Source organism: Zootoca vivipara, chromosome 16 (assembly GCF_963506605.1).
Source record: "Zootoca vivipara chromosome 16, rZooViv1.1, whole genome shotgun sequence".
Lineage (NCBI taxonomy): Eukaryota > Metazoa > Chordata > Lepidosauria > Squamata > Lacertidae > Zootoca > Zootoca vivipara.
The window spans coordinates 7,074,984-7,087,304 of NC_083291.1; the positions used below are offsets into that span (position 1 = coordinate 7,074,984).

Here is a 12,321-nt window from a genome sequence, read left to right on the forward strand (position 1 = left end):
AACAAAGGATACACCAGGATCTCGTGTGCAGTCCAGGAAGCAGACTGTGTAGATTCTGGGCAGGCAAAAACCTATACAATTGCAAAAAAAAAAAAGTAGCTATGGAAGATGTTGTTTTAAAGTCTTCTTAGGAAAGGAGGGAAAGCAAACACTAGGGCTGAGTTATTCAAGTGGGCACAGGCCACACAGTCTTGCTGCTCTGATCCGAGAGGTGCTCCCAGACATCCCTTGCAATGTTGCAGAGGACCACAAGGACAGCGTTCCTATCGTACAATCCCAAGAGTTGCCCTTCTGCCTTGCCAGCCTCCTCTGTGGCACTGCAATATACCATTGCACTTTCTGAATGGCGAGACGTTCCGGGGATGCATCTCTGAGGCATGTCTGCCTTCCTCTAGAAAGGAGGCTACCAGAGGCCTCCTTTGCTCTGTGGTATTTGTAACATTATACTTTATTTCCAAATATGCAGCCGCCTAAAGTCCATCGCTTCCACATCAGATCTCCGGAGAAACGCCACAAAATGCCATTCACTTCCAGAGCCCAAATTTGGCGCTCTCTCTCTCTCTCTTCCAAGTTTCTGTCTCTGCATCGAACAGCAATTTCTATGGATACACACACACACACACACACACACACACACACACACAAATGCATATGTACATCTATAAATACACATGCACACAGATTACAGTATCTCTAGCCAGTAGAATGTGGAGGCAGGGCATGTCCTTTTGCCAAAATGGAGCAGTGTTCAGCTATTTCCTCTTCACTGTGGACCCCCCCCCCCAGAATATTATTATTTATTTGACTTTCTCCATAGATCAAATAACTAAAGATGTTGACTCGCTCTCTAGTAGAACAGTGACTTTCCAATTTTCTGCCTTTAGGGAACTCTTTCCATGTTATTGGATTGCAAAGGATTCTGGTGCATGTTCCAGGACACACGCTCCATTCACATGGTAAAGTTTAGTGCGCACTCCTAAATACAAATTTAATACCTCCTGACATTGCTGTGCATTGCAAGCAGGGGAGTGTCCACGGCGGTGGGCAAGCTGTGGTTTAGAAAACCTGCCCCTGGTTGCTGATTTTCTAACTGGGGACCTGCTGATAAGCTTCCAAGGAACACAGTCTGAAAATGCACAGGAGAAACAGTTCAAGGAATGTTTTCTATCACAGACCCCTTGGTTCCATAAGGCTCTGGCATGTTTTGACCCAGATGGAAGAGAAGCAAGGAGCAGGAGCAGGGGTGCAGGCTGGCACCCAGAGATGGTGGCCTTCCCCTTGGGATTCTAGATATTGGAGAGGGGGAATCAGATCTGCCAGCTCGCTCCACTGGCCCTCCTGCAGAGCACAATACTGTGGTCAAGAACCAGGCATCACCTCCATAGGTGGGATTAGAAGCATCTGCCTAGACGCATGTGTAACAGTCCTTTAGGGTGACAGAGTCTCATGACTGAGCTTTCGCCATGTCTTTAAAACCTTGTGTCAACTGTTGGGACACCTTTGTAGCTTCTGTTTGGATCAGAACCTCTTGCATAGTCATGTACCTTGGAATCATGACATCTGGATCTTGTGCTTCTCACAGAGCCTGTACTGCTTGCAGCCTCTTACTCTCAAATAAGAGCTGCTGTCGTCGTGTTTTGCAATCCTAAACATCTGGAGAGCGCCAGGTTGGGAACAGACGGAGAAATTAACGGACATGTTTTTTTTTAAAAAAACTTATCTTTTTAAGCAAAACATGGCCCCTTTTACTGGCTTACCCCAGTTAAAAACCATCATGAAAATACTGGTTGCAATTCAGCGGTGTAAAAATGTACATAATATGCAAAACTTGATGATTGCAGGTATAGGAGCAAGAAGTGAAATTCTGACTTTACATTGGCTCATTTAGAGTGCTAGTTGGCTGCTGATTTCTGCAGCAACAAAAACTCTTATTTCAAAAAGAAAAAGCAGCCCTCTCCCACTGCATCTTTTAATAACATATCCTTACAGAGGGAAGAAGTCTATAGCATTCTGAAGGGTCGCTACAACCTTTGGTTCTTATTGCCAATTTTTTATGGATTTCCCCCACCCCACCCCTTTTTTATTTCTTTCTCTTTTATGATTTTATTGTCTAAATTATGCCAATAAAGGATGGATGAATGTTCTAATCCATTTATCAACACGTCCCGATAGTTCAGCAAATCCAGCTCATTCCCCCATTCTAAACAGCTCAAGCCCAACCATGCCTACTCGTAAGAAAGCCTACCCAACACATCAGTGATGATCTGATGTTAAACCAAAGCAAGTCTGGCTGCGGGTGAAGCCATGAATTTGAATCTAATCAGGGCTCCTTGGAGAAGAAAGGTGGGGTGAAAATAAAATAAAATAATAAAATAATTAAATTAAATTAAATTAAATTAAATTAAATTAAATTAAAAGGTGGGACGTAAATAAAATAGAAATTAACATACAATAATACAATACAATACAATACGGGAGGAGACCGCAGACATTCAAGTGAGGCTCTTTTAGGTGATATACGGGAAAGTTTGGCTCTCTGATCATCTACTGCCGGATTCAAGATAGGGCGTCGCCCCCCAGAGCCAGAAAAAGTATAGAGGCATGCATGCATGCATAGCAGCGGAGAGGCCGTAGATTCCGGGGCAAAATGCTAACTTCCTACGCAAAATAAAAAAATTCCTTCAGTAGCACCTTAAAGACCAACTAAGTTTTTATTTTGGTATGAGCTTTCGTGTGCATGCACACTTCTTCAGATAAGTGTGCATGCACACGAAAGCTCATACCAAAATAAAAACTTAGTTGGTCTTTAAGGTGCTACTGAAGGAATTTTTTTATTTTACTTCGATCCAGACCAACACGGCTACCTACCTGTAACCATTCCTACGCAAACGTTCTGAAAAATCGGATAGAAAGACGTTATTGGGTTTTCTTTTCACGGTTACTGAGTTTTGCTTGCGGATTCTCAACAAAATCATTTTTTAATTATTATTTTTTAAAAAAACCACATTAAAAAGTACTGGGAGGAAGAACCCAACCCGCACTGCCGGAAGTATGAAACCGTGTGTCACTTTACACTTTCCCTCCCTTTCTATCTCTATGGGGTCCTGCGGCGGCGGCGGCGGCGCGCGAGGGTGACGCCACTTCCTGCCCCTCGGTCGCCGTGCTGCTGCCCGCTGCCCGCTACCGGGCAAGGTCGCGCGGCGGGGCCGGGAGCGGAAGGGCTATGGCGATGGCTCCTCCGAGCGGCGGCGGCGGCGGCGGGGTGGTCCCTCGGGGGACGGTGATGGGCTACACGGCCGACGAGAAGCTTCGCCTGGAGCAGCTGAGGGCGCTGCGGCGCCGCTGGCTGAAGGACCAGGAGCTGAGCCCCAGGGAGCCCGTCCTGCCCCCGAGGAAGCCGGGCCTGGTGGAAGGCTTCTGGGAGGGATTCCTCAAGCCTGGCGGGTTCTGGAGGCAGCAGGTGAGGCGGCGGCGAGGGAGGGGAGCCGAAGGGAGGCATTCTCTCCTCGCGGGTTTAGGTATTGGTCCAGGCATCCCCAAACTCCGGCCCTCCATATGTTTTGGACTACAATTCCCATCTTCCCCAACCACTGGTCCTGTTAGCTAGGGATCATGGGAGTTGTAGGCCAAAACATCTGGAGGGCCACAGGTTGGGGGTGCCTGTATTGGTCCTTTGGCCCACCGTTGCTTTGCCAGCTCACTTAGGGCGCAGGGATTTATTCATTGATTTCCTACATCGGTGATCCGCCTTTGCCTTCCAAGGAGCTCCAGGCGGTGCACGTGGTTTCCATCCTGCCAACAAGCTCTACCTTAGGGCCCCACTCTCTTGGGGGACCCCCAAAAAATGTAAAGGGAAAAAACCCACCGGGTGTACATTTCCAAAAGTATAAGATAAAAAACAAGTAAAATAAAACCTACATACAGCAACAGTGTTTTGTGTTGTGTGGGCTCCTATTTGTTAAGTGCAAATGGCTTTAGATACACATTAGGTCCATAAATTACCATATAGCATAAAGTCAACACACAAAAACAGTGACAATTGGTTGTTGACAAAGGACAGCTGGACATATAAAGGGCCCCGTTACCTTCAGTAGCTTAGGGCCTCATCAAACCTCAATCCAGCCCTGCGTTTACCTATTTGTTCATTTTACTCATTTATTTGCCAGTTCGCTTAGCACGCAGTTGTTTTATTCGCTTGTTACATTGATAAACCACCTTGGGGTGTTTTTGTTTCAATTATGTATCTTTGTGTTTTTATGTTGTGATTTGATCCTATAAACTGCCCTGAGATGGGGTGGGGCACCACCTCAGAGAAGGCCCCGTTTTCATGTTGCCACCATCCAGACCTCCTGAGGAGGAGGCACACAGAGGGCCTCGGAAGATGATCTCAGGGTCCTGGTAGGTTCATATGGGAAGAGGCGGTCTTTGAGATATTGTGGTCCTGAGCTGTTTAAGGCTTTATAGGTCAAAACCAGCACTTTGAATTGGGCCCGAAACTTGTTGGTAGTCAGTGCATTCAGACCAGGATCGGTGTAATATGCTCAAACCGCCGCTGAATTCTGCACTCGCTAAAGTTTCCAAACTGTCTTCAGAGGCAGCCCTACGTATAATGCCTTGCAGTAATGTAACCTTGAGGTTACCGGAGCATAGACAACAGTAGTTAGGCTATCCCTGTCCAGATAGGGGTGTAGCTGGGTCACCAGCCAGTGAGGCCACCTGAGCCTCAAGCAACAACAAAGGATCCAGGATACCCCCAAGCTACGAACCTGCTCCTTCAAAGGAAGTGTAACCCCAGCAAGAGCAGGCGATCTCCCACCCATCCGCTCTAGGGAACCACCCACTAACAGTCTCTGTCTTATCTGGATTGAGTTTCAGTTTGTTGGCTCTCATCCAGTCCATTACTGAGGCAAGACACTGATCCAGAACTTCCACTGCCTCCTGCAGATGTAAAGAAGAAATAGAGCTGAGTGTCATCAGTATACTGCTGACAATGTACTCCAAACCTCCAGATAAGCCCACCCAGCGGTTTCATGTAGTTACCTATTTGTTTGTTACATTTATAAACTCCCTTGGGTGGTTTTTGTTTTATGTATTTTTGTGTTTTTATATTGTGATTATATCCTGTGAACCACCCTGAGAGTATGGGGTGGGGTACAAATTTAATAAATAATAATAATTTATCTTCCAATGAGCTCAAGGCAGTGCATATGGGTTTCATCCTCTCAACAACCCTGTTTACGCATCTTGTTTATTTGCCAATTCGCTTGGTGTGCAGTTATTTGTTTATTACATTTATAAGCTGCTTTTATCTTCCAAGGAACTTCTTGTAGCTGTGTTGGACAAGAAGATGTGAGGTTGTGACCCCAAGGCTTGCTGGAGTTTGTTCCACTTATGACTAACAATGATATATTGTGGCACTCAAAGTAGCCCAAAGTCTGGCATGAATTAATCATAAACTATTTGTGTTAATTTTTATGAATGGGAACAAATATTGTTTATATCAAAGTTCTTAAGATGTCAGGAACTAATAAGAAAAAACTGCTTATTTTTAGGTATTCAAAACCTACAAAGCTTCAAAGTTTCTTGTATATCGGCTCCTTATTCCTTTTTGGCTTGTCCACTATTACACCAAGTATCACCTAGCGGTATGTATTTTGTAGCATTTTGGTAATACAGCTCTGGGACCTAGCCATGAGCATAGATTTATGGATATACAATATATATAGGCACCTTTTCTGTGGGATCCTTTTCTCCACATCCCCAACCTGTCTTTTGCTGAAAATCTTAGGTTGCTGTTTAGAAACAGATGGCCAATTTCCTAAGCCCAGGAGGCTGGACTCCCTGTCTCTGTGACATCATTTTCCTCCAGCAACATCTTGGCTGTAAAGTTTTAACTCCAGTCCCCCAGGTTTAAGGAGTTGAAAGGTGCTCTTCCCTTTTGGGGAACAGGAGTTAGAACAACAGAACATTTTGTATCCAGTAGCCAAGGCCAAGCCGCTGCCTGTAAACCTTCCAAATTTTCCGCATGGTGAGCTTTGACATTGCTAGTTACTGGTTGGCAGATGAAGCACCATACAGGCTCCTTCCTTTTCTGCTCTCCTCCCACCCAGCTTAACAAGATTGTCAAAGCTGACTGCACTAACAGTACATTCAGTAGGTGCTTAGCCACACAGTGCAAGGGGGGATTGGTGTATTGGAAAAATATAGTCAAACTTTTTTGATTCTTTTGCCATTAAAAAATACGGCTGACTGGCTAAGATTCCTCATATATACTGTTGCTTTTGAATTGGAAACTGTAGGTATACTTGCTATACTTTTAAGCTGCTTTCTGGAGGTGATTTGCCTAGAAAAGTGCAGTGTAAATAGCTAAACAAGTACATATACCGGTAATTTTGTGCGAATGCCGTAGATCAGATTGCATCTTCCTGTTCATGGGAGTGAAGCGTTCTATTGGGATTCCTCCCTTCCCCCCCCCCCCCAGCTGTGGAGGACCTCGGTTCCCTTAAGAGGGCACAATGAACTTTGGCATAGCAAAATAGTTGCAAGCTACAAGGGACTGAAAAGCTATTGAGATAGGACAGGGTATAACAAATGCTTCCAGAATGGCGACTTCCCTTGGAATCCTTATGATTTCTCTTTTCATTCACAGCGTCGGCCATACGGAATAGTCGAGACAAAGCCCAAGTTATACCCAGTGAGTAAAATTTGCTTTTATTCCTTTGGCAGTCTGCTGTATAAAGAATTAATAAAGTAACTACGTAGAGCAGGAGTGGAGAACCTCAGACCTGAGGGATCAGTCGGGGCCTCTGGGTCTCTCTGTCCAGTTCCAGTTCTGTGTTATGGCCTCTCAGGCCATATACATCACTGTTCCTGCTCTGCGGTTTCAAGTGCTTATGCCAGGCTGAAATATGTTCATGAACCGTGGTGATCCCTTTTGCTTGCTTTGGCGAAGGATCAGGAGAGTTGTGTGTTTGTATAGAGAAACGTATGGCTTTTGTGTGACTGAAAGGTATCCTATTGGACAAAGGGAAGTTGCTCTGGCCGTGTCTGATTTTCCCTCTGGCTACCCAATGAGCGCACAACCCCAGAGTCGGTCACGACTGGACCTAATGGTCAGGGGTCCCTTTACCTTTACCCAACCTTCCACCCCGTGCTGCAGCTTCTGAAGGGCTGCACAAAACCAGTAGCACATATTAAAACTTTTACCTATAGGTCATAGAATTGTAGAGCTCGAAGGACCATGAGGGTATTCTCATCCAGCCCCCTGCAACCTTTCGTCCCACGTGTATAGGGCCCCTGAAAACTGTGTTTGTTGTTTCTGTGGGGCTGGTGTAAATACACAAGAGTCATTCTCTGTTCCTGGTATGTGAAATACAGTTCCAGAGTGAGCATTTTCACTCACAGATAGCAGGTTTGGAGTATACTTATTTCTCTGCTCTAGGAAGACTTCGTTTTTTATTGTACAGGTAACTCGCATCTTAATGTGCATTTAACTTGTGCACATCCAGCTTTATGCACCTGGAAATTTAAAAAAAAATAAAGGGAGTAGGTGCCCAAGAAAAAAATACTTTGGCAATCCCACCCTCCCTTGAACCCAGTGGATTTGGTCTATAAGCGATTTTGGGTTTAGGCGCTATCCCCAGGATGCAACCCCCTATAAGTCGAGAATTGCCTGTATAGCAAAGTAAACGTGGTTTTGAAAGATTGAGTTTAGTAAACCAGTTATATAGTTGGAATTTCTGATTTGCAGGAAAATATTTCCAAAATGTACAGTACAGAAATAGGAACAAAATTGGTACTGAAGGATGTGTACTTTATTCGGTGTCTAAAATAACTATGTTACAACAAGAATTATGATTTCTTTTAACTTTTTAGGGTGACATAATTATGGAGACGGGGGAAGTCGTTCCCCCGTTGGAAATACCCGGCAGCCATCATTAAGAGGCTCAAGAACTTTGAAAACCGCAGACACGTGTCTGTCTTCAGGATGTATCAAATTTAACAATAAAGGTGACTTCCAGACTACTAGTCTGACTTTTCATTTTTGAAATAAACAGATTATTTCTCTGACTTGCTGTGCAGGCCAAGGAGAGACTGCAGCTTGGCTTGTATTGGGGGGGGGGGAGAGGACAGGCTTCAACCTTTCAGTTAAAACTATTCAGGTCATGAAGTGTAATACCCTAAACACTTTAACCAGCATTTAAAAACATGGCAGAATGAACCCATTTGATACCTGAACAATGCCAAACAGGAAAAGAAACTAAAGCTACACTTTATATTTACATATAAATTATGCTGCCATAAAAAAAATCAATAACCCTTTAAAAATGACCTTAGCAAGGATAGGCAAACTAAGGTCTGGGGGCCAGATCCGGCCCAATCGCCTTCTAAATCCGGCCTGCAGACGGTCCGGGAATCAGCGTGTTTTTACATGAGTAGAATGTGTCCTTTTATTGAAAATGCATCTCTGGGTTATTTGTGGGGCATAGGAATTCGTTCATTTTTCCCCCCCTTCAAAATATAGTCCGGCCCCCAACAAGGTCTAAGAGACAATGGACCAGCCCCCTGCTGAAAAAGGTTGCTGCCCCCTGTTATAAAGTGTAGAATTATGCATGATCTTCCATTTAATTGTAAGGTAGATTTTTTTATTAAGGGGACGCAGGTGGTGCTGTGGGTTAAACCACAGAGCCTAGGGCTTGCTGATCAGAAGGTCAGCAGTTCGAATCCCTGCGACGAGGTGAGCTCCTGCCAACCTAGCAGTTCAAAAGCATGCCAAAAATGCAAGTAGATAAATAGGTACCACTCCAAGCGGGAAGGTAAACGGCGTCTCCGTGCACTGCTCTGGTTCGCCAGAAGCGGCTTTGTCATTCTGGCCACATGACCCAGAAGCTGTATGCCGGCTCCCTCGGCCAATAACGCAAGATGAGCACACAACACCAGAGTCGGTCACGACTAGACCTAATGGTCAGGGGACTCTTTACCTAGATATTTTATTACAAGGATTTGCTAAGCATATACTTCTGTGTAATTGAGAACAATGTAAACTATTGGGATGGGGAGGAGTAAGAATGTTTCTTCAAAATCATGTACTGTCATTTGAGATTATTCATTGGAAAATTGAGCTTTGGCTGGAATGTAGGACGTACTGTTCAGAAGTAGAATAACCCTTCATTTTGTTACTACTCACCTTTAATCTCTTAATAGATTATTGATATTGCATTGTAAATATTAATGATTATATTGCTTTCAGACATTCCAACACTTCTGTGTCTGGGCTGTTAAAACACTTCCATGTATATGATCACTGTCTTATTGAAATAAATCCAGTGGAAAAATTTACAGCTGCATTGCTACCAAGTTATTGCTTCAACAGTAGAATTCTATGAGCTGTTTTGAACATGGAATTAAGGAGTGACCTCTCCACCTTAAAATAATGAGTTTGTCATTCAACCTACAATCCTATGGAGATAAAATTAGTGGAGTATTCTTAGGTATGGCATATCTCCCTTGTTGCTTGGCTATCAGGGCCAATTGCCACATTGACCCAAGTGGAAAGGGGAGATACAATGGTGATCCTAAGGCTATGTACACTCTTCTTACAGAATTTTCTCACAACAGACAGGAAGACCACACTGAATGCTATCGCTGCCGAACAGAGATTAGTAAACAGTGATAAATTCTAAACTTCAGGTTGAAGGTAAGACTGGTTGTGACAAAAGGAAGATCAGCTCAGTCTTGGGAGAAGAACTTCTCAAAGGAGGGAGAAGCGATTTGGAATTTTATTTATTCTTGCATTTCTTCCAAGCAGCTCAAGGTGGGAGACGGTTCACCTCTTTATTTCATCTTTACAACAGCTCTGGGTTATTATTTGTTCCTTTCATTATTCACACACAAACCACCGCCAAGTGACTTAGAAAATGTAAAAGCATAAAGGATGGTATAAAATACGAAAGAAGAGCAATGCATACAAATAAACCTATAAAAGTAGTGCTACAAAACAGCAGCAAAACTTCAGCCAATATGTTAGGCTGAGAGGATGGCCAAGTTTCACCCTGTGTGCGTCATGACTGAGTGGGATTTGAACCTTTGTCTCCCAGATGGTAGTTTGTCACTAAGCACTGCACAGTTTCTTTTTTTAGATTTCAGAAAGTAAAAGACATTAGAAAGCCTGGAAAAACTACTGGATTTCATTCATTTTCACTATACATGTGATAGATAAATCAGGTTTGCTGATAAAATATGTTCAGAAGTGATCCTGATATTTAAAACAGGCTCTTTTAGCATGCCAACCTAAAGCCTCATGCTTGAAATAAGTGTATTTGAATCAGTGAGATGGAAGGAATCTGAACTCTTTAAAGTTGTATTCTTAGTTGATGTTGGCAGAGACGGGCATGTGAAAAGAGAACATTCTTTTTTGTTGACTGAGAACATAAAATCCTTCCAGGTGTTTTATTGCTCTAATCCTTATTTGAGAAGTTTCAGTATTTTTATTTTTGTAAATCTTCTTGCTATCTTTGCATTCAGATTCTTTTCACAGCTCATTCCAGCCACACGAAAAACAACTGTGGATATCTTCACATCGCTGCATGGCTTGTGGGAAGGTTTTGCTAATGAATGTCTCACAGATTCTGTGTTTCTGCGGGGTAGTCTTCCTTCAGCTGCCATTTGGCTGCTATTCGTGTTGCATAAATGACATATCCCCATGAAAGCAATACAATGGTGAGAAGAATCTGTTAAAGGCAGAATAAAACAGTGTTTATAGACATTTACATTTGACATGGGAAGCTGGTTTCCAAGCAGAATAAAATGGCTTCTCTTAAGCAGCCCTGTGTCATACATTTAGAGCAGTAAATGCATTAAACCCCTTTAAATAGCCATGGCTTCTACCAAAGGATGCTGGGAACCGTAGTTTGCTAAGGGTGCCAGGAGTTGTTAGAGAAACCCCTATACAGCGCATAGTGCTGCAATTCCCAGAGTTCCCTGGGAAGGGAAACTTTGAAGCCACCACATTGTATTTCTGCAAGGAGAACAGAGCTCTCCTAACGACTCTGCTCCCTTACACTACAATTCTCAGGATTCACTGGCCGCAGCTGGGTCCAGTGCTCCAAATGAAAAACTTACATTATAATTAGAGCCTGGTGCCAATAACACCGTGGTTGCAGGTTTGATCCCCATATGGGACAGCTGTATATTAATTAATTCCTGTATTTCACTGGGGTTGGACTAGAACAGGCATCCCCAAACTGCGTCCCTCCAGATGTTTTGGCCTACAACTCCCATGATCCCTAGCTAACAGGACCAGTGGTCAGGGATGATGGGGATTATAGTCCAAAACATCTGGAGGGCCAAAGTTTGGGGATGCCTGGACTAGAATGATCCTCTGGGTCCTTTCCAACTCTACAATTCTGTGAATTGCAGCATATGCGCCCTTGGCCTGCTTACCCAAGAAACATGCATAGGATTGCAGCCCAGTAATGCAGGATCATGCGCCTGTCTGCACAGCAACCAACCTCATCGAGTTCAGCGGTGGTGGACACGGGACAGGATCGCAGCAGCCAAAACCGCCGCCTACCAAACTTCCCGTTGCCATGAAGGACGCAGGAGGAGCCTGACACCCTGCTTGTTATGGAAGAGGCCAAAAGGCAACAGGAGCGCCACGGGCGCCTTACCAGCGAGTATATCCACTCCAGCGTCCGCCGGCTGACTTGCGCCATTCTCGCGCTCCCTCCGACTCGCAACCCGCAGCGGAGTCTCGGGGAAGTTGCGTGAACAGGAAAAGGAACCAGCCGATGCGTCCCGGGGAGCCATTTTCCTTAAGGGAGGCAGAGCTCTCGACCCGTCCCGTTGCTCGAGGGCGGCCCTTTCCTCGCGACCCCACGCGCGATCGGGACTCTCTCCCGCGCAGGAGAAGCGCCGACGGCTGCAAACCTGCCGAGAGAACCAGTCCCGGGGTTCAACTCCCACCGAGCACGCCTCGCTCTGGGTTCGAGTTCTCCCTTCCCTGAAGAAGCATTCAGCATGCATATATAACATCGCGCTGCTTTAAGGTCCCGCGCGGCGCTCCTTCACGGGCTAAATTGTGCATAGGATCGCAGCTTTAAAACGCTTGCTATCCAGTTATTTGGGAGCAAGCTTCGTGGAGCTCCGGGGGTTGCTTCCAAGGAGAGATGCTCCTTGGATGTTCGGGCGCCAGGAGGGAGCCTCGCTTCCCCGCTCGCTTGCGGTACCCCGGACCCACGGCGGGCGCCTTTGGGGAAACGATTTCTATATAGGAAGCCTTTGATTCCCCACTCATCCTTTTTTTAAAAAAAAAAATGGTGC

The 12,321-nt window shown here is 44.9% G+C and overlaps 2 protein-coding genes across 2 annotated transcripts; one reads left to right on the forward strand and one right to left on the reverse strand.

Moving 5' to 3' along the window:
• The first annotated feature begins 3,171 nt into the window (after positions 1 to 3,171).
• NDUFB6 (NADH:ubiquinone oxidoreductase subunit B6) lies at positions 3,172 to 8,025 on the forward strand. Its single transcript, XM_035141090.2, has 4 exons — positions 3,172 to 3,460; positions 5,553 to 5,645; positions 6,650 to 6,694; positions 7,876 to 8,025. Exons 1-4 carry the CDS (start codon positions 3,224 to 3,226, stop codon positions 7,939 to 7,941), a joined length of 441 nt encoding a protein of 146 aa, XP_034996981.1. The 5' UTR covers positions 3,172 to 3,223; the 3' UTR covers positions 7,942 to 8,025.
• Positions 8,026 to 9,725: 1,700 nt separating this feature from the next.
• Positions 9,726 to 11,957, reverse strand: SMIM27 (small integral membrane protein 27). Its single transcript, XM_035141091.2, has 2 exons — positions 11,670 to 11,957; positions 9,726 to 10,730 (listed from the first exon to the last, which is right to left on the reverse strand). The coding sequence occupies exons 1-2, from the start codon at positions 11,712 to 11,714 to the stop codon at positions 10,620 to 10,622; spliced, it is 156 nt and encodes a 51-aa protein (XP_034996982.2). The 5' UTR covers positions 11,715 to 11,957; the 3' UTR covers positions 9,726 to 10,619.
• Positions 11,958 to 12,321: the final 364 nt, after the last annotated feature.